Source organism: Notolepis coatsorum (genome assembly GCF_963971535.1).
Source record: "Notolepis coatsorum genome assembly, chromosome: 5".
Lineage (NCBI taxonomy): Eukaryota > Metazoa > Chordata > Actinopteri > Aulopiformes > Paralepididae > Notolepis > Notolepis coatsorum.
Window position 1 is genome coordinate 23,447,812 of NC_140169.1, and position 23,914 is coordinate 23,471,725.

A 23,914-nucleotide genomic window follows, 5' to 3' on the forward strand; every position below is an offset into this window, starting at 1 on the left:
TATTGTAGCCGACTGTTCTGTGTCGAAGGAGATTTCTCAGGGCCGGTTGCCAAACACCCAGATACTAGGTGACTTGGACTCACACCTGTCATACTTACCACTTCCTGAGCGTACGGATGTGGTGCGCCTACTTAGACAGCATACACGTTTGTTTTCTGATGTCCCTAGTCGTACTAATGTACTCGAGCATGACATTGATGTTGGTAGTGCAGGGCCAATTAAGCAACATGCCTATAGGGTGAATCCGGAAAAACGAAGGATCTTGAGTAAGGAAGTAGACTATATGGTGAGACATGGCATTGCGGAGCCCAGTTCTAGTGCGTGGAGTTCCCCCTGCCTGCTTGTTGATAAGCCAGACTGCACTCATCGGTTCTGTACTGATTTCCGTAAAGTTAATGCAGTAACCAAGCCGGACTCGTACCCTCTGCCTCGGATGGACGACTGTATCGATCGGGTGGGTTCAGCAGCCTTTGTAAGTAAATTGGATTTGCTAAAGGGATACTGGCAGGTTCCGCTTACTCCGCGAGCACGTGCGATATCCGCTTTTGTCACACCAGAGAGTTTCTGCCAGTATACAGTGATGGCCTTTGGCATGCGAAATGCCCCAGCGACGTTTCAGCGGCTAGTGAACAAGGTCCTGGGCGGGGTAGCGTTCTGTGAGGCATATCTGGATGACCTGGTTATCCACAGTTCCTCTTGGTCACAACATGTGGAGCATCTGGCCGAAGTGTTCAAGCGGTTGGGTGATGCTAACTTGACAGTTAACCTTGCGAAATGTGAATTTGGACAGGCCACGGTTACCTACCTGGGTAAGGTGGTTGGACGTGGGCATGTGTGCCCCATTACAGCTAAGGTGGAGGCTATAGTGGGCTTCCCTGCTCCCATCACCAGGCGGGAGTTAAAGCGCTTCCTAGGTATGGCAGGGTACTATAGGAGTTTCTGTAGGAACTTTGCTTCTGTTGTTGCCCCTTTGACCAATCTGCTCAGTCATAAGGTACCTTTCGTGTGAACTGAGACTTGTCAACAGTCTTTTGAGAGCATCAAGGGTATTCTGATTAGCGCTCCCGTTCTGTCAGCTCCCGATTTTCAACTGCCATTCAAGTTGGCAGTGGATGCTAGTGACCTCGGTGCTGGAGCCATCCTCCTGCAAGAGGATGCATTAGAGGTGGAGCACCCAGTGTGCTACTTTTCTAAAAAGTTTGACAGGCATCAACTGCACTACTCTACTATAGAGAAGGAGGCGCTCGCTTTGGTTCTTGCCTTGAACCATTTTGATGTTTACGTGGGATCCTCCAGTTTACCCCTTGTTGTGTATACAGACCATAACCCTTTGGTTTTTCTTCGCAGCATGGTGAATTCGAATCATCGTTTGATGCGATGGAGTTTGTTCCTCCAGGCGTATAACTTGGATATTCGCCACATTCGTGGGAGGGACAACGTGCTAGCAGACGCCCTCTCACGATCGTAGTACCGGTGTTTGTGGTACCCGTTATCGCTGTTGTGGTAGAGGCCCTGACAACTAAGGGGTCACAGTTGTTTTTTGTTTTGTTTATGGGTTGTTGTGTAGTGGTTGCCTCTTGGGCAACCAGTTTGGTGGGGGAGGTGTTATGTACTAGAGGCCTGGTCACTCCTGTGTCACCAGGGCAGGCAGGTGAGGGCTGCCAATTAGCCAATTAGTGCTGATTGGTTACCTGCTGGGGAGCTTCAAAGGCAGACCCAGAAACACACATGCACGGTCTGTGCCTAGAGAGAGTGAGCTGTCAGGTCCTTACAGTCCTTGTCCGTTGGGTTACCAGTACATTAGTTTATAGTTATATTAGTAGTTCCTTGGTTTAGTAGCATTTTTGAGTTAGAGCACAGGGTTTTGGTGTTGATTACACATAGGTTGCGTACCCATGAGCCAGGGTCGTAACATCACGGCATACAAGTATACAATGAAATGCGGGTGGTCTTGCCCGCAACGATGTGCAATACAGTGTTACAACATATAATAGAATCCAATAAAAAAACAACATTGTGCAATAAACAGGTAACAGGTAACATGGTGTGACATCTCGGTATCTGTACATAGTTATTTACAGAGCATATAGGACATGCTAGGTAGCTTTGGTAGTGCAATACACTGTTCGTGTTATTCTAATTTAAAGTGGCCTTTCCTTTTGGCCATAAGTGTGCGGCATGAGTGTGTGACCGCTCATGTTAAAGTGTTAAGTGGCTGCTAGTGTGTGAGCGTGCACAGCGTGCGTGTCGTGTGTGTGTTCATGTGTGCTTGTGTGTGGATAGTTCAGTGTTCTGTGGCACTCAATGTTCATTGTTCAGGGCTCTGATGGCCTGGGGGAAGAAGCTGAGCCTAAGCCGCTCTGTCCTAGTAGCTGGGGTTCGCAGGTGTCTGCCTGACCTCAGCAGCTGGAACAGGCTGTTATTGGGGTGGTGAGGGTCTTTCATTATCCTGCAGGCTCAGGATTTGCACCTCTTGTTGTATAGAACCTGCAGGGGAGGTAGTGCAATACCCGTGGTACGCTCGGCTGAGCGCACCACTCTCTGTAGGGCCTTCTTGTCTTGTGCCATGCTGTTTCCATACCAGGCAGTGATGTTTCCGGTCAAGATGCTCTCTACAGCTCCTGAGTAGAAGGACTGGAGTATCTTCCCCGATACTCTGAACTTCCTTAACTGTCTCAGGTGGTAGAGGCGCTGTTTCTTCTTTACTACTGTGTCTATGTGTGTTGACCATGTCAGATCCTCTGAGATGTGGACCCCCAGGTACTTAAAGCTGCTCACCCTGTCCACGGTAGCCCCGTTAATCATCAGTGGTGTGTGTGTCTCCTGCTGTCCTCTCCTATAATCCACGATCAGCTCCTTGGTTTTACCAATGTTCAGGAGCAGGCTGTTGTCCTGGCACCAGCGTTCCAGTACCTCAACCTCCTCCCGGTAGGCCTTCTCGTCGTTGTCCGAGATCAGCCCCACCACCACCGTGTCGTCTGCGAACTTCACTATGGAGTTGGAGCTGAACTTGGCCAATGCGCAGCGCGACGCCGCCAATGCCCAGCGCGAAGCAGCGCGCGACGCAGCCCATGCCCAGCGCGAGGCAGAGCGCGACCGGCTGCAGGCGGAGCTGATGGACAAACTGGTTGCCATGGCGACACCCCCTCACTCCGCACGGAGCTCTCAGAGATCGTCAAGACATGGGTCTAGGACACATTCCCCTACCCGACGAAGCGACCCGGGACTCCGCCAACAGGAGGATCCTGTCCACGTCTCCGAACCCCCTTCCCGGCCGGTCCATACGAGACCCAGCAACCGGGAAGAACCGGACCACGCCGAGAGACTGAACAGAAGACTCCAGGTCCTAGCAGAGGGAGAGGAGGAGGAAGAGGAGGAATGTCAAGCCGACCAGCAGCAACGTACTCTGGCCCAGGAGGCCCAGTACAGCCCCGACCAGCAGCAACGTACTCTGGACCAGGAGGTCCAGTACAGCCCAGAAGTCAGCCCCGAGGCCCTGCGCTACAAACCCCCGACTCCACTCACGGGTGAGTTTGACGCACCGCCAGCCCCGAGGAACAGCACCTGGGTACCCGACCTTCGGTACCCACCAAGTACCAGCCCAAGACGACACGCACGGGGAGACTCGCCTAGGAGGCCTCTTCCCCCAACGCTCACCGATGTGCCAGTCATCCATGGCATCGTACCTTGGCACACCGACGTTTCCAGACTTCACCCATGAGAACCGAGCACAGTACACGGAGCTACGGATGTGCTTAGAGACAATGATGGTTGATGTAGCTGATGAACGCCACAAGTATGCTACCCTACTGAAGCACCTCAAGGTGCCCCGAGCGCACAATATAGCGCTGGCCTATGCCAACTCTACTACCCCATACACAGCGGCTCTAGCAGCACTAGACCAACGTTATGGACGCGTATGGGACTATGTGATACAGGAGATAAGAGACATTGACCGTCTCCCCCCAGCCAGAGACAACAGAGCATTAGATGACCTGTCTATCAAAGTACAGTCCCTGGTAGGGATGCTGGGGTCCCAAAAGGAAAAGGGTATCTACGAACTGTACGCTAACTCTAACGTAGAGAGGATATTAGAGAAGCTCCCTCCCGCCCGACAAGAGCGCTTCAGGCGGCAGAGAGACTACCGCGACCCCAACGGTCCAGAGGCATCCCTCCTAGACCTATCTGAGTTCCTCGCCAGGGAGGTCAGTAGCCTACGACTCGACACGTTCGTATGGAGTGGACCAAGCCCAAGACTCGGACCTCGGGGACAAACAGATAACCGCCGGTTGGTGACCGTTATGCACCAAGCCGAATCAGTACCACACAAGAACCACAACACCCCCTCGACGAAAGAGGACCAGTGGAAGATTGAGTGCCAATACTGTGAGGGAGAACATCGGCTGTATCAGTGCGACCACGGATGATGTGAGTCAGTGGGTCAAGGACCACCGCCGCTGCTTCCGCTGCGCGCGCAGCCACCTAGCAGCTGAGTGCCGCTTGAAAAAGAAGTGCAGCAGGTGCGGTGGCACCCACTTGGAGGTCCTGCATGACATCAACAGGCGTCAGCCAGGACAACCGAGTGGGCCCGTTGCGGTAATGTACCATGCCGAGGCGGTGGCACCAGCACCAAAGTTCCACCAGACCGCTCCCTGGTGTCCCGACTGCTACGGCAGACACTGGGACCAACGGTGCGACTCGCACCATATAGATTCTACGTCACCACACACAGGAGTGCTCCACATTGACCAGCATAGCGGGACCCCCCAAGTGCTCCTCAAAGTGGTCAGAGTGCTCCTGAGCTACGAGGACAAGGTCCTGGACACTTACGCCGTCCTGGACGATGGGTCTGAAAAGACTCTCCTCCTCGCTTCCGCCGCAGCCCAGTTGGGCCTGCGAGGTGTCAAAGATACAATGACCATACGCACCATCAGAAGGGACCAGAAGACCATAAAGGGTGAAAAGGTCTCCTTCAAGATAGCAGCGGTGGACCAGCCCGAGAAGCAGTATAGTATAACTAACGTCTTCACCAGCCACGACATAGGCCTGTCTCAGTACACCTACCCCATCCCACAGCTGATGGCTAAGTATGTGCACCTACGTCAACTACCTATACCGCTTATCGACGGCGCCACACCGACCCTGCTCATCGGCTCCGACCACGCGGACCTCATTCTCCCAATTGAGGCGGCCCACGTCGGACCCAAAGGATGCCCAGTCGCGGTTCAGACCCGACTGGGATGGACGCTCCAGGGCCCCCTCTACGGACTTGACAGTCAACCCACGTCTACACGCTGCCTACACACAGAGGCGAGCGACACCGGCCTCTCCCCCGTACAGCAGAGGCTATTGACATTAAGCGAGAGGCCCGTGGGAGAACCGTGGGTACCAGAGGGAGTTCGGAATTCCACCCCCCTCAGCTGCGCTCCAGACGTAGCTGACCTCGAACCCAGCACCCCAAGCGACTCCTTGACGGGGCGGCCGGGACCGGCCCCTCCTCAGATGGGGTACAGAGCAAACAAGAGAAACAGACGGAGGAGGAGAAAGCACAGCCAAGCACAGATCAAAGCAGTCTCAAGCCCGCTTCCTCCTAAGCCCCCCTTCATCCCGTCCAGTCGTCATGACCATAGACCAGTCACTACCCCGAGCTGCGTGGCCGGCTGGCCGCGTAAGCAAAGTGACCACTGGTGCCGACGGAAAGGTCAGAGTGGCAGAAGTGCTCGGCCAAGGGCGGACCTACAACCGACCCGTGGCGAGGCTGATAGAGTCGCCAAGGCTCCCCGACTCGCTTAATGACGACCATGACCCATGACTTTGTGAACTGACCGACCCCTTACAGCGGACATTGAGTAGTGGACAGTGCGGTTAATCTGTCTCTGCTTAGCTAATTAGGTGGGACTAATTAGGGGGCGGCTGTTGTGAAGGATCAGATTAAACCGAATATATATATTTATTTATGGATATATATTTAATAGTATTTGTATATCGTTTGATATCCCTTGTATATTCCTTGTACATATACACGGAATATCCCTTTATTCTACTACAGCCCATAATAGTTCATTCTCTTATTGGACAAAAGGACCAGGCGCCAGGGACAAGCCCCTGGCGTTCAAGTTCAAAGGTACCGACGAGACATGCCCTTACTAGCCTCAGCTCCGCGCAGGAATACGGCTACCGAAAGCAGAGCGGCACTACCTGTCCACCGTGCATATAAATATGGCGCAAGAAATGTAGAATTCCTCTTAGCCCTTTACCCTTCTACCCAACTAAGTAACAAGACGTGAAGCCTCACCCCACGATACCGCGTGCGGTGTAGTACGGCCTGTTTGGCCTTAGAATAGCAGTGAGACCTTGTGCGAATTAATAGCTGAATTGCCAGAGTTTGGCACCGTATTTCTATTAAGTAATAATAGTCTATTATGTATGGTGCATCGTTCGGTCAGAGTTCTAAAGTGAGCAGCACCCCCATCGTTTCCTCGCGTTATCTAGAGTCTTAACCAGGTTGGGCAGACCACGCGTGGTGCTTTCATCCGAGGAGTTCTGGGCGAGGACGAGTGGACCTGCACATTGGATTACCTACCCCGACGACTGCTGAGCCCTATACGGCATGGAATATCTATTTGCTTTGGTGCTTTGATTTGTGGAGCGGATAATCGCCAACACCGGTGAGTGTTGGATTTACCCCGAGAGGAGCCAAGGTGAGACGGCGCTCAGACCAGACTGAGGTCGCCTCGCTTCTCCTTCGGTGTGGACCTAAAGCTACAGCTACAGCTATCGTCTACAAGAGAGCCCAAGTGTATTCATCTGCGGATCAAGGTTCTACGGGCACTGTGTTCTGTACCTGGACTCTCCCTAGAAATCGTTGACCAGACGGGATACAGCCGACGGCTCTCCTACCCCCCCTACTGGCTTACAACCGGCGGGACCCCTTCAGTATATTATCCAGCTATAATCATTAAGTGACCATCGCTATAATCCCCTAAGAGCCAGGTTGTATACTTGCTTCCTGTGTAACCAGAGATTGGACATTCAGTGTTGATTTGCCTACGAGTACTCCTTTGCCTTACAAGAGCATTCAAATCATAAATGTAATAAGTAACTATTATATGTACCCTTTGCTATATATTAAATATTTGACTATTACCTTTGTGTGGACCTGATTTCATATTTGGAAATTACTGTATGGCCAGTAATTAAAGTACATAAAGCGGTAGTGGTTTAATGATACCATACTTATCAATACAGTCAGGGAATTGTACCCCTCAGTTACAGGGGGTATGAGTCTGTGACTGAACGTGCTTCTCATCTTGACTAGCTCGTCGTAGAGGGGGTGGGAGGGATTCTCCAGGATAGCAGCCAGCTTCCTTCTCATCCCCCTCTCTGCCATCACCTCTAGTCTGACTAGCTCGACTCCCATCACGGAGCTAGCCTTCCTCACCAGCTTGTTCAGTTTGTTGGTGTCCCTCGAGTTGATGTAGCCCCCCCAGCATGCCACAGCATAGAAGAGGACACTGGCCACTACAGACTGGTAGAATGACTGCAGCAGTCTATATTGCAAACATTGAAGGACCTGAGTCTCCTCAGGAAGAACAGCCTGCTCTGTCCCTTCCTGTAGAGGGCCTCTGTGTTGTCCGACCAGTCCAGTTTATTGTTCAGGTGTACCCCAAGGAACTTATATGACTCCACCACCTCCACCTCATCCTCTCGGATGGTGATGGGAATCGGGGGGGGCCTCTTCTTGCCCCTCCGGAAGCAAGAATGTAGGGAGCACATTCTTGGCACAGCAGGTCCTGCCTGCAGCACGGGTCCCCTAAAAAAAAAATCCCCCACCATGCCATCAGGGACAGGCATCGGCGGGGGCACAGGAAGTGGGACCCCATTGGCCGCAGCCGCCATAATACTGGGGGACTGCTGTCTGACCTCCTCCGAGTATACATCCCGAGGGGCCAGGGTGATTAGCCCTGGTGCACCAAACGGGGGGTAAAATTTGGGGTCCTCCGTCAGAATGGACGGTGACACACCAGGGAAGACACACAGGTCTCCCCCCTTAGAAAACAAGTACCGGTAGTCAAAAATATAAAATAGGAATAAGATACAATAATAATAGAAATACTTACAAAAGGGGCGGCTAGGTGGTGTAGTGGGCAAGGCGCTCACCACCAATGCAGGAGACGCTGGGTTCGAGCCCAGCTCTCCACATCAGCTTGGCTGGTCGTTCATACTAACACAATTGGCAGTGTTAGGGGTGGGAAAGCTGGTGGGTGGGTCCTGGTCGTTGTAAACAGCGACTCCTACAGTTCGGTCGGGGCGCCTGCTCAGCGAGGAAAGGATCTAAGGGGGGTAGTGTGATCCTTCCACACGTTACACCCTCTCAGTGAGAGTCCGCACTGCCAGGTGAAAAGAAGCGGTTGATTGGCTACACGTGTGTCGGAGGAAGCACGTGATAGCCTCCACTCTCCCAGACCGACTGTGGGGGGTAGGTGCGCAGCGACCAGGAAGGGGATTGGGAATTGGCATAACGACTAACATTGGGATGGGAGAAAAAACTGAGGAAAAAGGAGGGGGAAAAAGATCAATTAAAAAAAAGAAAAAAAAAAATACTTACAAAAATTAAAATATGTGCAATACCTAATACTATATAAGCTACAGTATGACGGCCTGCTCTACTTGTGTTGTCTAATGTGTCTATGCTCAGTTTAATACAAATCTAAAAGGTTCAAGCCCTTATGAATGAGAGTATGACATGAGCAGTCCTCTCTCTCTCTCTCTCTCTCTCTCTCTCTCTCTCTCTCTCTCTCTCTCTCTCTCTCTCTCTCTCTCTCTCTCTCTCTATCCATACAGTGCTGCTGTGAGGCAGTGTATCGTTGACACAGTGCAGAGAGCTCTCCGCGACCCAGAGGTGACATCTGTTGTCATCTGTGGACAGAATGGAAAGTTCTGTGGGGGTAAGGCACTTTCTCTGCTGAAGATCCAGCTGGTGTCAATGGCAAATCGTTGTGTGTGTGTGGAAGGCTCAGGACTTTCAGAAGCTTATTCTACTCATCACCAAGCACCTTCGTAGAACATTCAAGAAGGCTCAGAGCTTATTCTACTCATCACCAAGCACCCTCGTAGAACATTCAAGAAGGCTCTGCACCTATGTTTTTGTTTTTGGAGGAATGTTTTTCTTGGCATTTCAACAATGTGAATGGGGTAAATGGGGTATGAAACCATTTCACTCAAAGGCAATAATTTAGCTGTAATTTCCTGCAACTTCAAGACATATTTTCAATACAAGGTTCCAAATAAGTTATTTATTTAAGTACAGTGTATAAGGTTGTGTAATAGTTTAACCTTTATCTCTCACACACACCCAGAGTACAGAGTATTAATCACGTATTAGACACTGATGCCTCTGTTTCCAAGTTGGCCCCAAGCTTTCACTGCTAAAAAACAACCACATGGTGGCGGTGTGCCCCTATACCATTGTTTAAGGAAAGCCCTGCTACTGTAGCTCTCTGCTCCCTGGTCGCATGCACATCTCTGCCATGCAGAGAGTCCCATCTAAGTGGCATTGTGGTTGTGTGTCTGTCTTTGTGGAGAGAAATAACTTGTACCGTTGTGTCTCTTTCTTTCTATGGACATTGTGAAACAGGGGCAGACATCAAGGAGTTTGCAGGTCCGATGACGGGACCTCCGCTGGTGCCGATGATGCACGCCATCGAAGCTGGAGAGAAGCCTGTGGTGGCGGCCATAGAGGGGATGGCTTTTGGAGGAGGTCTGGAGTTGGCCCTGTTCTGCCACTACCGTATTGCACATTCCATGGTTGGTTTTTTTTCTTTCACTATAGATTTGATTACAGATATGTAAAAGGATTATGTGCAGGTATGGACAGACATGTGGATAGATATTTATACGGTAAGAATAAATATATATATATATATTAGGGATGCTCGATATTGGCTTTTTTACCGATACGATATACCGATATTGTCCAACTCTTAATTTCCGATACCGATATCAACCGATATCAACAGATACCGATATATGCAGGGTTCCCCCCCCCCCAAAAACTGAATAATTTCAGGTAATTAACATTACATATCTCTTGTTGTGGAATTAACACAACATTTTGCATACTTTTGACAATAAATAAAATCAGAATTTGTTCTTACTTGCTTGCCTGGGTAAATAAAGGTTCTAGAAATGTAAAAGGAAAACGTTTTTCTTTTTTAAACCGATACAGATATTTTCCGATATCACATTTTAATGCCGATATCGGCCGATAATATCGGACATCCCTAATATATATACCATCAGGCTGCTAAACGAACAATGAACGAACACTACACAACAACAACCACCAAACGCACATAGCACACACATCCACACGCACACACTCACTTTAAACAAACACACTGTAGCACCCACTCCACACACTTTATAGCACACACCCACTTTAAACAAACACACTGTAGCACCCACTCCCCACACTTTATATTTATTGATGAAGGATTGCACTACAACTCGTACACCTTACTGTAAATTGTACCTAAAATTGTACCTCATCCCATTTCTGCTTTGCACTAGATAGTACTGTACATTAGTACACTGCATAGTATTGTATATTATATGGTAACTCAGAACATTGTACATATGTCTATACCGAACACTGTGACCTCATTTTTCTTCTTCTAAATGACATGCTATATTATGTTATTTGATACTATCTTGTCTAGCACAGTCTCTGGAGCGTAACAGTAAGAAGCATTTTGTATGAAAGTATTCTGTACTTCTGTATGACAACTATTAAAGAACTTGAACTTGAACTTGAACTTGAACTATATATATATATACGGTATATACAGCACTCTCCCTCCCTATCTTTCTCTCTGCCTCCCTCTCTCTCTGCCTCCCTCTCTGCCTCCCTCCCTCCCTCTTGCTCTGTCAACTGCTTAGTTACTTAGTTAAGTTACTAGTATACTAAGTGTTTTTTTTATTATATATATTATAGACTATATTCTGTAGCTTGTCCTTGTGAGTGTTCTTTTTAAAGGAACATTGCAACATTATGGGAAATGTGCTTACCATCTTCTCAAGATTCAGACAAGAAGACTTGAAATTAAACAAATAACATGTGCAGACTTTCAGCTTTAATTTGAGGATATTACTTTACTGATTACTTAGTATTAAAGCAAATGTCTTTCTCTGTTGGCAGCTTGACATTGTTCTTTTTGGGTATTTTCTCCATGATGCATAGAAATGAGGGCGAGTCAACTGTGGAAATAGGTAACATCTCCTCCACGATTTACCCAGCAACAGCGATTTACTCTTCAGACCGTCTCCACTGGTGTTAACAGGTTAAACGGTCTTAAAAAGAAAACTAGATTAACTCATTCCGGGCCAACAGCGCCCTCTGCTGATGGGCCTTCCGTGCCAACGCTATATCTAGAGCCATATGAAATCCGTTTTATTATTTTCCAAATTCCGTTTTTTTCATTTTAATATTTCAGAATTCTGTATTTTGCTTTTTATGCTCATTTTACCATCAGAAATAGTGTCTAATAAGTGGGAATGAATAAATGTCCACAATTGAATAAGATATAACAGTCCATTTAATGTTTTTAAGTGCTGCAACTCAGAAATACAGTTCAATTTTACACAATATCTTTCAAATAATATTGTGAAAAATAAAAATACACATTTCAAGTGTAAACAATAGATCTAAGCTAGCTACTACTGACATTATCACAATGACAATGTCAGTAGCCTAGCTATATCTATTATATTGTGATGAAATATAGTAATGCATAATTTAGGCACCTTTAGTTTAGTTTATTTTGTTTATAAAGGACAGTGTATAATAACAATCGTTTGCATTAAACAAATGGATGGGTGCACTAGATTTAGCTAGAAGCTATCATTTCCATCTATAGTCCTATGTACTGTAACGTTACATAGCTATTTAAGTTTATTTCGTTTATAAAGGGCAGTGTATAATGACAATCGTTTGCATTAAACAAATGGATGGGTGGACTAGATTTAGCTAGAAGCTATCATTTCCTTCTAGTCCTATGTCCTAACGTTACATACAGGCATGCAGTGGTGGTCAAACGCGGTTAAACGCCGTTTAGGCTACGTCACTGAGGCAGAAGTACGCGCAATCGCGCACGGATGTGTACGCGCGTGTACGCGCAGTCACGCACACAAAAATGCGCTCTCCCCATTCGTTGTGACTAAGGCGGCAGTTACACCTTTCGTTTCATTTTCGTTTCATTGTCATATGTGTTTCGCCGCAACGTGGCAGCCTCGAGTCACACTTTCGTTTTTGTCACCTGAGCACACTGATGTAGTACACTGCCAAAGCAGTAGGTGGCAGTAGGTGGCAAACATGAAGGCAATTTCAACCAATCAGAACTTGAATGTGCCTGCAAAGCAAATGTCAACAAGGCGGGCGCCACCATCTTTTGCCTAGTTACCCAATGCAGCACTTCTTTTTCAGCAAAGTCTAATAAAAGTGCAATAAACAAAACGGATACATTCACTGTGTGTTCTGCCTGTCATTTGTTGATGAAACAAAACTAACATCAACACAAGTGACCACCAAGAGCGGATAGTTTAGTCTAAAAAAAGATCGGTAGCTACATTGTTAGCTGCATGCTAACGTCAATGGAATTTGCCATTATAACAGTATAGCATTGTGGCTAGAAGCTAACGTTAGCTCACGCTAGTTAGCCAGCACCAAAATGATGATATCGGGAGCTATCAGTAGTTAGATAATATTAGAGACAACGCTGTGTGTATTAAACAAAGGTGAATAGATGACTGGGCCATTTTGTTTAATGCTTGTTAAGTTGAAAGAGGAGCTTTGAGCTAACATGGTCTGATAGCTCACGTTAGCCAGCTGCTCATGCAATCGGTAATGCTAGCAGAATGAATGGATGTAAACTTTATTTAACATATTGCATATCGGTACAATACAATACGGCTCAATACAAACAATTGTTAAGGGAATGCAGACTGTTGTAGCTTGGACTGGGGTCCTTATAACAATAACTTGACAACACATGGTAGCTGCAGCTATTATTTGGGACACGGAGCATGTCCCAAACACACACACACCCACACACACACACTGTTGTCACCGGAAGGGCACGCAGATGGTATCTACTGCGCATGGGCGTTTTCACAACAACGGCTCCGTGCAGACTACACGGCTGTTGTCGGCGCGTTTTTTAGGGGTTCTCCAAAATGCAAACACAATTTAGCGTTTCAGCCGTATCCACCAAAAAACGCCAAAAAACGCATTTCTGTGTAAAAGGGACATGAAACGTATTCAAAAACGTATAAAAACGAGCACAAAAACACTGTGTGTAACTCCCGCTTAAGTACCCGGCCGGCGGCCACCGTTTTACATAACAAAAAGCGCAGGTAGACTAGGTGTCTGGGTGTTGGCTATCTGAATGCATCTCCCCCTTCATTCTGTGTGACGGCAGTGGAGGTGAATACTAATGTGGCTCGGAATTCGTGATGGGGGTCTACCTGCTTATGAATCAAGCGTCTGCCGTGCTGCGCGCCAGCTTTCCAATTGCTCTCGCGCGCGCACATTCACACAAATAGAGAGCAAGATGAGCGTGTATGATAGAAAGATTGCACTCGCGTATATGCGCTTGTGTGTGTGCGTGTGTGTGTGTGTGTGCGTGTGTGTGTGTGTGTGTATACCTGCGTGCGCGAGTGGGTGTGAGCGCACCACAAGGTTCATCACTAAACCTCCCTTGCTGTGCACTAGGAGTCATGCACACACAAACTTCAAGTAAACACAAGTTGTGCTGTCATATTACGACTGCACCACTGGTTACATAGCTATTTAATCACAATAGTGTTGCACGTGTTTTTGCGGGTCCAGTCCACGGAACGTTGACAGAATTTGCAAAACACCTTATCGCCAGAGGCATAAAAGTCATTAGGATACTGTTCTGCTCTGAACTGAGGGCTTATTGCGGAATTTCTTAGCTTATTGACGATGTTAACATCAAAGCAGCCAGACGCTTGAGCACTGCTGCGTGTTGTGTGTTATAGGATATTTCATTAATATTCCACTGAAGCTCTCCTCTGATGATAGCATGATTGTCTCCCCCACTCAGGCTGTCCCTTGTCGGGGCCCCCCATACATCCTGTTTGGGTTATCGTCTCTGTGGCTCTCTGTACATCTGGCCTACCCACCCCCCCCCCCCGCACACACACACATACATACACACACACAGACACATATACACAACTATCAGATGAAGTGCCTGGACTCTTCAGGACCCGGTGACCCTTGACCAGTGGGCCGGTAAACTAGTTAACCATGTTAACCAGATGGCCCCCTCACCGTGTCTCAGAAAACATCCATTAACTCTTGCACTTAGACACACACACACGCAGACAAGCAGACACATACATACACACACACCATACACACGCACATACACACACACACCCCTCCCCTTCTCTCTCTGTGCAAGAGGGTATAAATGTCATGTAATGTGTGTATTCATTCTTCTGGGGCAAGAGGCTGAGCCTGTGGGCTGCAGGAGACTTCTCTGTGTGATCCAATAAAGACTCCGTTTTGAAACAACTTTGTCGTTCTGTGAATCTTTGGTCAGCTGGTCCATAGCTATATCAATTCAAGGACTTACGAGGGATGAAAATCCCTAACAGTGTAACACGCTGTAGTGTCCCCGCCTCCCCGGCCATGTTTGCTTTGCACCAAACGTTCCACCCAAAAACTGAATTTCAGTCCAGATTAGGCCAAATTCTGCAATATTCCACGTTTTGCAGTTGATTCCATTTTTATTGGTCAATTCCGCGATTCCGTCCGTGATTCCGTGAACGCGGATTTCATATGGCTCTAGCTATATCCAATGGAGAATAGGACTTATTTGCGAGTGCATAAAACATATCTGTGTTCAGTTGTTATCACTATCAGCTCTATATACATTTTTTCAAAATGTTCAGTTGCTATCGCATGCACTCATCTGTGTTTCACTACACACATGGGTGCATGCCAGTGGAGGCTGGTGACCAAATTTTTAGGTGAAGCACAAATTATTATATTATATTATATATTAAATTATATTTTTAAAACATCCCCCACTGTGTGTCAGTGGTCAGTGGACACAGATGAAAACATAATATTAATATACACTATATATTAATATTAATACCAACACCAATCAATTAATTAATATTAATATTAATATCAATATATATACTAATATACTATCAATACTACTATTGAATATAAATAAACGATTCATTTAATTTACACTATACATTTCATCAAACCAGCATGTCATGTCTCCTTTAACTGTGGGTGAAAGCGGTCCGAGAACTACAATGCCTGGCAATGTTTATTTCTGCATCTCACGCAACACACACAAGCCACCGGTCGTTTCAGACACAAACCCACACACAACGGACAAGATAGCAGTTCTCATTCATAGGAGCACACCAAAGTTCCACCACATGAATCTCACCGTGACAAATCAGCAGAGCCACAGAGGCACTAGATCAGCCGTGCATCAGCAAAGTACGCTAGCCTAGCCACAAGCTAGCGGCAACATTCATTCATTCATTCATTCACCACTAACACAGTGCACATGCAAATTTTATCTGCAGGCTGCATTAGCAGCCAGCAGCCAACGTGATACATTACATTGTGTTTATATGTGACATAGCCAAGTTAACAACGTTTCAATCCCTTAATCAAGTCTCTAAACAATTCGGCTGGCTAACGTTAGCCATCCGCAAAGTATGCTAGCCTAGCCACAAGCTAGCGGCAACATTCATTCATTTACACTAACGGTGCACATGCAAATATTATCTGCAGGCTGCATTAGCAGCCAGCAGCCAACGTGATACATTACATTGTGTTTATATGTGACATAGCCAAGTTAACAACGTTTCAATCCCTTAATCAAGTCTCTAAACAATTCGGCTGGCTAACGTTAGCCATCCGCAAAGTACGCTAGCCTAGCCACAAGCTATCGGCAACATTCATTAATTTACACTAACACAGTGCACATGCAAATATTATCTGCAGGCTGCATTAGCAGCCAGCAGCCAGCAGCCAACGTGATACATTACATTGTGTTTATATGTGACATAGCCAAGTTAACAATGTTTCAATCCCTTAATCAAGTCTACTACAAGTATTGTTCTCTAAACAGTTAGCTAACGTTAGCATCAAGGCTAAGCAGGCTTTCGTTTTACAAACACTACAACTTACTTTTTTCTGATCCAGGTGCATAAGTCCACTTCTTCATGTTGCTCAGTTGCTGGTTCATACTTCGGTCCTAATGTTGGCGCAAAGTTTAATTTAGCCTACTGTGTGTACTGTAAACTACTAGCTTGCTAAGCTAGTAGATAGCTACAAGTTAGCTTGCCTTCACAGTCCAAGATGGCACATTCACGTCAACTACAACTACACTAGTCTTCAACTGAGATTAAAAAAAATATATATATCATCCAAGTAAACGATGCAGTGCACAACAATTAGTGAACAAGTGAATAAAGATCTTAAAATATGAATGATTATATTAGGCAAATTAATGTTCTTCAGGCAAATTGCACACATGAGATGATGGAACACAACTTTGACTAGAACACTGAAGCCAGTCCAGCTGCAGTTCCGCAGGTATTTTTGCCAGGCAGACTCTGATTGGATTTCAAAGGCTGCCAATCATTCATCCTCTGTGTATTATTGGATTGTCAAGGCTGTCAATCATTCAATCCTCCATTCAATGGCAAGAGTTTAACTGCACAGACCGTGCTTAGATGAAGTTAATAGCCTATTTTGATTGGCTATTATTTATTATTTATTTAACATTGGGTCAACCTGTGAAGTTATTCTGCACGAATATTACTGCAGTCATTACTGCAGTGCAGGCCTGCTCAGAGCTGTCAATTTTGGCAATTTTTGAAGAAAAGAAAATTTACAGAGGAAAACTGTTCTAATAAAAAAAATTATAATAATAATAATAAAAAAAAAAATATATATATATATGTAAATTAATAATAATTATGAATTATGAGTGAATTTGTGTTTCACGTCTTGTCATAGAGAAACCTCCACTGGTGCATGCTTACCAGCTGTCGCCTTTTTTAATGCAACATGCAACACTAATATCACCGACATCTAAGAAGGGAGATCCCCCCTTGAATTGGCCCTTCTAAGGTTTCTCTCCTCCACATTGCCTGTGGTGCATTTTTTCCTATTGTTAGGTTTTAGTGAGTTTTTCCTTACCTTCGCGTGGGGTACGTCTGCGAGTTTTGCATGCATGCATGCATTTATTATTTATTTTGAGTTCATGGACCTTATGGTATTCTTGTTTTTTCTTGACTTACTGTGTTTTTTTCTTCTTGACTTGTTTAAAGAAGACGTGTCTCTGTTGAGCACTTTGAGTTGCACTCCGTGTATGAAAGGTGCTATATAAATGAATATTATTATTATTATTATTATTATTATTATTATTATTATTATTATTATTATTATTATTATTATTATTATTATTATTATTATTATTATTATTATTATATCAAATATAATAGCAATAGATCTAAATATCACAGTGATCGTCAATGAGTTGCTTCCAGTCAACATGCACGAAACAGATAATTTTTTCATACATACCATGAATGAATATCAATATATTTCTAGGGCGTTCTGTCTCATCTCAATAAACTCCAGCAAATCGAGCTTAAATGTATTTCCTTAGAAAGCATGCCATTTGTCGCTTGATTTATGAATTGTTTTCAAATAAATGCTAGATTATCGATAGTATGTGTCCTCATGCACGAAGAGAAGCGGGATCTGAAAAATCGCTTCTCCGTACTTTGGTTGGCGCGAACCTCACACACACTAGGGTTGTCACGATACCAAAATTTTTGTTTCGATACTATACCAATATTAATTTCGATACTTTCGATGCTTTTCCTCAAAATCAGGGAAACACTCTCAGATTTCATTATTGTTCTTTATTTTAAAACACAACAATGACGAGAATAAATAAATTCAATTAAAAGCAATGGCATTCAAAATGCTGGAGAACTTTTTTTGCACTCAAAACAGTTGCTGTACAAGGTTTCTGAACCCAGCTTTCTCAACTGTATATATATTGGAACTTGGTCCATACAGATGAACTCTGCGACTGCCCTGTTGATCCTTTCATCATCTTTGGACTAATTTGTGTACTTAATATGTTGCTAAAAAAAGCGGAGGTTAGGTTGCTTCTGAGTGGGGGGAGTCACTCTGTGAGCCAAATGCAGCAGACTTCTGTAGTTAAAAAAAATTCAAGGGGTAGAAAAAGTATGGTTGTATTATTATACATTTGTCATAGCAGAGGGCCTAATTAGTTTGAGATACCATAAGTTACCTAGAAAACATTTTGATGAGTGAGACTGATTATAGCCTATCATAATCTAGAACTAGGTTATGTCATATTGTAGGCTGTTTAACAAAAATAAAATAGATATTTTTACTTTATACAGTATGTATGAACCATTAATGGGCAATTGTCAAATGTCTCTGTATAAATCACGTTTGTGACTAAGCCATAGAGATGCTGTGTTTACTAGCTTTCAGCATGGCAGTTTAGGCTATGTATAGCTTATTATTAGGCTTTTCAATTTATTTTCTATTCTTGCGAATAGCATTGTGGACATTTTCTAATGCTCGTATAAGGAACTGTAGTCACGAGAGCCAGCATAGCTCATCCAACGAATGTTGGCATCAACGGCATGACCACAGCACTGACGGGAGCCACTGCAGCACGCAACGCCAGCCACCACAACCATCGACAATCGCAGTGAGGATCTCCATCGACCAACGGCAGCTAGCTAGCTCCAACTAGAACCATAGCTCGCCAGCTATACAAGTCAACGCCAGCCGAGTTCACCCCATGCAAAATGTGCTAGCCAGCCAACGCTAATCAACAAAGATCCTCACCGCGACTGTCGATGGTTATGATAACTAACTAATCGCAGTGAGGATCTTTATTGATTAACGTTAGCTAGCTAGCACACCCCGCATAGAGCAAACTCGGCCAACGCCAGCCCATATAGCCAGCAAACAACAACTCTAGTCAAAGCTAGCCAGCCAACGTCAATCAACAAAGATCCTCACTGCGACTGCCTATGGCCACGACAACCAACGCTGCGCGCCACAGTAGCTCCTATCAGCACTGCAGTCATGCCACCGATGCCAACATTCGCCGGACGAGCCACGCCAGCTCTCGTCTCAACTAGAGTTTGTTGTTCTTCATTCCAGAATGTTGCTTCCGGTAAACTAGCGCAACGTCACCACTGACAGCAGTGCTGTGCTCCAATAGGAAGGCATTCGCATGCATAAATGAATAAATTAAATTCCCCAAACGCAGTATAGTATCATTTCGAACACTCTAGTACCGCGGTACTATACTAATACCGGTATACCATGCAACCCTAACACACACACACACACACACACACACACACACACACACACACTCGCGCGCGCTCCGATGGCGGAGAAAGGAACATCTGATTACCCCAAGATTCGTAACATAAAGGCCTTACCTCACATCTGATGTCATTAATTAATCAGTCAGATTAGTCAGATTAATCCAATTGCTGATCGCCATTCCAAATATCGATCGTGTCCATTGATCCAATTTTTTTTTTGTATTTTATTTTTTTATAATTTTTTAAACAAACATATAAACAAACATGACAACACACGATAAGATATACAAGCATTATTAACAGTGCACATCCAATGAAATCACCATTTAGTTAAATGTCTTATACAGGATATACCCCTAATACCTGCTATCTAATACCCTACACACATATGCTCTAGCTCGTACCCCCCCCTCCCGGACCCCCCATTGGATAATCCATCCATTATCCCTCGCTCCTAACCAGACACTACCATTATATGCTAGCTTTTATTCTCTCCACCACTTCTAACCACATTGTCATTTTGGATTCATTGAGACCCAAAATTCTTGCTGTAGATATTTCTTGATAAATCACATCGAGATATGTAATAATCCAGACCTTTCGGCAAATTTTTTCCGGTTGGAACCATCGTGATGCTATCAGCTTTTTAGCCACTGTGATACCCGATAAAACCAATCTCTTTAGCTGTGGATGTACTGCACACTCAAAAACATCATTCAGCAGTAATACAGAGGGGTGTACAGGTATATTCAGAGTTAAGAGATTTGATAATTGCTGGGTCACCTCTTTCCAGATTTTTTTTTTTTTTTTTTTTATTATCTTTCTTCCCCTCCTTTTTTCCCGATTTTTCTCCCATCCCACCCTTCCTGGTTGTTGCGTACTTTCCCCTACTGTTGGTCCGGGAGACCGGAGACTGTCACATGCTTTCCTCCGACGCATGTGCAGCCTGGGGCAGGCCAACCTGGCCGCGCAGGTTCTCACCGGGGAGAGTGTAGCGTGTGGGAGGCCACACTATCTCTCCTCAGATCCAACCCTCGCTGAGCAGGCGCCCTGACCGAACTGTAGGGGTCGCTGTCCACAACGCCCAGGACCCACCCTTCAGCTTCCCACCCCCTGATGCAGCCAATTGTATCAGCGTGAGAGGACAGCCAAGCTGATAGCAACGCCGGGAGCTGGATTCGAACAGGCGAATCCTAGTGTCTCCCGGTGTTGGTGACGAACGTAATCTCCGTGCGCCACCTGCCCCCCCCTCCAGAATATCTTAACTGGTGGGCAGTCCCAGTACACGTGCATACATGTTCCCTCGTCCCCATTTGTGCATAAGGAGCATTTGGAGTCTTGTTTAAGACCCATTCTGTTCAGTCTTATAGGAGTCAAGTATGTCCTGTGAATATAGTTAAGATTGATTTGTTGATGGTCCGGGTTCCTTGATGTAAATCGAACATTTGCCCAGGCTTCTTGCCAATCAAAATCTTTTTCCAGGTCTGGTATATCCCTCCTCCAGACTGAGTCTAGGTGGAGGGTTTCATACGAGGACGTTAGTAATTGATGATAAAAATCTGAAACAAAACCTCTCGATGTCTCTCTTTCATAGAAGAATTTGTGGTATCTGTGGTGTTCAATTGGTATCTTTAATGGAACACCGTGAGCCTTCAAACATAACAATAACTGTGCGTAAAATTAATATGTGGACTCGGTGAGATTAAATTTTTTGCGTATTTCTTCATAACTACAAAAACCCTGTTTGTTGAAAACATCACCTAATGAGTGTATGCCTTGCTTTTCCCATATAGGGAATCTTATAGGTCGTTTTCCAATCAAGAGTGCATTGTTATTGAATAAGGGAGTATGATTATGCCATTTATGTGGGTTAGTGGGGATCTGTCTGAGCTCGAACAGGGAAAATACCGCCCCCTATCGTCTCTCCGGATGGTACTGCACCCCATTGGATTGCACTGAATGAAACGCATGGGGAAAAAATTGTCCGGAATCCACATTTTACTTATCAGGCAAGTAACCGGAGACGATCCCAGTCATCGCCCACCATCAGAACAGCGTGGAATATGTCTTTCGACCACCCAGCGCTGGATCAATAAACGCGATCGATATTTGGAATGGCGATCAGGAATTGGAATAATCTTTTTGGAGAACATCTGATCTGAGGTAAGGAATCTATTTTACCAGTATTGGGATAATCAGAGCTGTTTTCACCTATATATCAACGTGTCCCGTGTGTGTGTGTGTGTGTGTGTGTGTGTGTGTGTGTGTGTGTGTGTGTGTGTGTGTGTGTGTGTGTGTGTGTGTGTGTGTGTGTGTGTGTGTGTGTGTGTGTGTGTGTGTGTGTGTGTGTGTGTGTGCGTGTGTGCGTGCGCGGCTGTGAGTGGCTGTGAGTGTGTGTAGCTGATCAGGAAATAAGATAATCGATTTTTCAGCCCGCTTCTATAGCGTGCATAAGTACACATATACTATCGATAATCTAGCGTTTATTTGAAAACGATTCATAAATAGGCCGGAAAATGACAACGTGTTTTGTGTATTACAGTAAAGCACGATTCCTGCCGAATCTTTTTTTCCCTCAAAGTTTCAAAAAACGAGCGTTTTTCAAAATGGTATAAAACGGAAATTAACCGATTAAAAAAAACAATCCGTTTACACAATGTTGACTCCAAACAAGTCATTGATAAGCGACGGTCGTATTAGACACATAGCCATAATTTAAGATATAGTTTATGCGTTCACAAATGTGAGTGCTCTGTCATTGAATAGAGCGTTGGCACTATAGGACTGGCACGGCCGGCACGGAAAGTGTTAAGGAATGCCGACCTTGAGCAACTAGCTCCATCTCCCTATCTTTCCACTGCGTTGCTACGGCAACCTCTTCTCCCTAGAAGAGAGACTCCTTTCTTATCGATTGTTGTGACGTCGCCCCTGGTGGCTTGGCACCTATCTCGGGCCACCATAGCGACCCCTTTCTACCCATATCTCTCTCCTCACAGGCACAGCTGTCAACATGTGAAATGTGTCTGTCCAAACACAAGACCATTTTATCTGAATAAAAGGTGTTTACCTATGTACTTTACGTACTTATCCTGTTATAATCATAATCTTAAGAGGAGTTCCACTCCGAAAGTGAAAATATGTTGGGACGATTTGATGAAAAGGGCTACCCAAAGCAGTGTCTTAACTCTGCCATGGCCACTGTAAACCAAATTGAAAGAAAATAACTATTCCGGAAGAAAGAAAGAAACAGAACACCAGGCACCATTAATTATGTCCTTACTTATGATCCATTTAGTTACGTTATCAAGTCCACAGTCATGAAACACTGGCACATTCTATCATCGGATAGAACTTTAAATAATCGCTTCCAACACCCTCCACGCTTTACACATAAAAGGGCTACAAACCTGAAGGACCGCCTTGTTAGAGCGGACTCGTATTCAAAGCCAGAGCCTTTTATTCATGGAGCTTCCCATGTAGATCATGCACATCTTGCAGCCACATGATCAAAACAAACACATTTCACGACTCCCACACCGGGAAGAATTACAAGATCAGATCGCTAATAACATGCAATTCCACACACATAATTTATCTATTATTCTGCCCATGTAAAAAATACTATATTGGACAGACATCCCGCAAATTAAAAATCAGATTGAACGAACACAGACGCAATATAAAGCAGACTGACATTAATTCCCCTGTGGCACGACATTTTAACGAAATGGATCATAAAATTAATGACCTCAAGTGCATAGGTCTAGAGATGGTTTTTCTTAATAGAAGGGGTGGCAACCATGAACAACTGCTTTTGCAACGGGAATGTGTATGGATTCATCGGCTCAAATCTATGTATCCAGTTGGGATGAATGAAGAGTTCAATTTGACTCCATTCCTTTAGCTATCATAAGTTATCTACTGTATAAAAAAAAACGAGTACACTGATTAATGAACGGTCTTACAACCTGATACCCCCAATGTACTGTGTTTTTGTTCCATACAGAGTTGTAAATTATATATTGTATATTGTATTGACATCGGCTCAAATCGATGTATTCCATCTGGGATGAATGAAAAGTCCAGTTTGGCTCCATTCCTGTAGATGCTATCCTAAGTTATCTACTATATGAGCTCCATTTATTTAGGTACTATCCAAAGTTATCTACTGTATGAGAGAGAAAAAATAGTACACTGTTTAATGAACGGTCTAACAACCTGATGCACCCCAATGTACTGTATTTTTTATTCCATACAGGTCTGAAAATATTGTAATATGTATCAATTTGTTGTTTTCATACATTGCCATCATACACATTTATGTGATATTGTGATATTGTGATATCTACTTGTCAATCTAGCCCTGCTACTAATCATGACGTCAACCTAGCCTGTTAACTGATTGCCGATTGTTCCCACCTGTTGTCAAGTACAGCCTATTTAAGTT

The 23,914-nt window shown here is 45.0% G+C and overlaps 1 protein-coding gene across 3 annotated transcripts in view; it reads left to right on the forward strand.

Moving 5' to 3' along the window:
* ehhadh (enoyl-CoA, hydratase/3-hydroxyacyl CoA dehydrogenase) overlaps positions 1 to 23,914 on the forward strand; it is an 83,274-nt gene that overhangs the window by 21,355 nt on the left and 38,005 nt on the right. For 2 of the 3 annotated variants that reach the window (XM_084314568.1, XM_084314567.1), the window contains exon 2: positions 9,638 to 9,807. In XM_084314568.1, coding sequence (XP_084170694.1) covers positions 9,667 to 9,807 — 141 coding nt within the window. In that variant the 5' untranslated portion in view covers positions 9,638 to 9,666. Of the gene's footprint in view, positions 1 to 8,844; positions 8,949 to 9,637; positions 9,808 to 23,914 lie in introns of all 3 variants that reach the window. The other variant, XM_084314566.1, reaches the window with a different exon arrangement.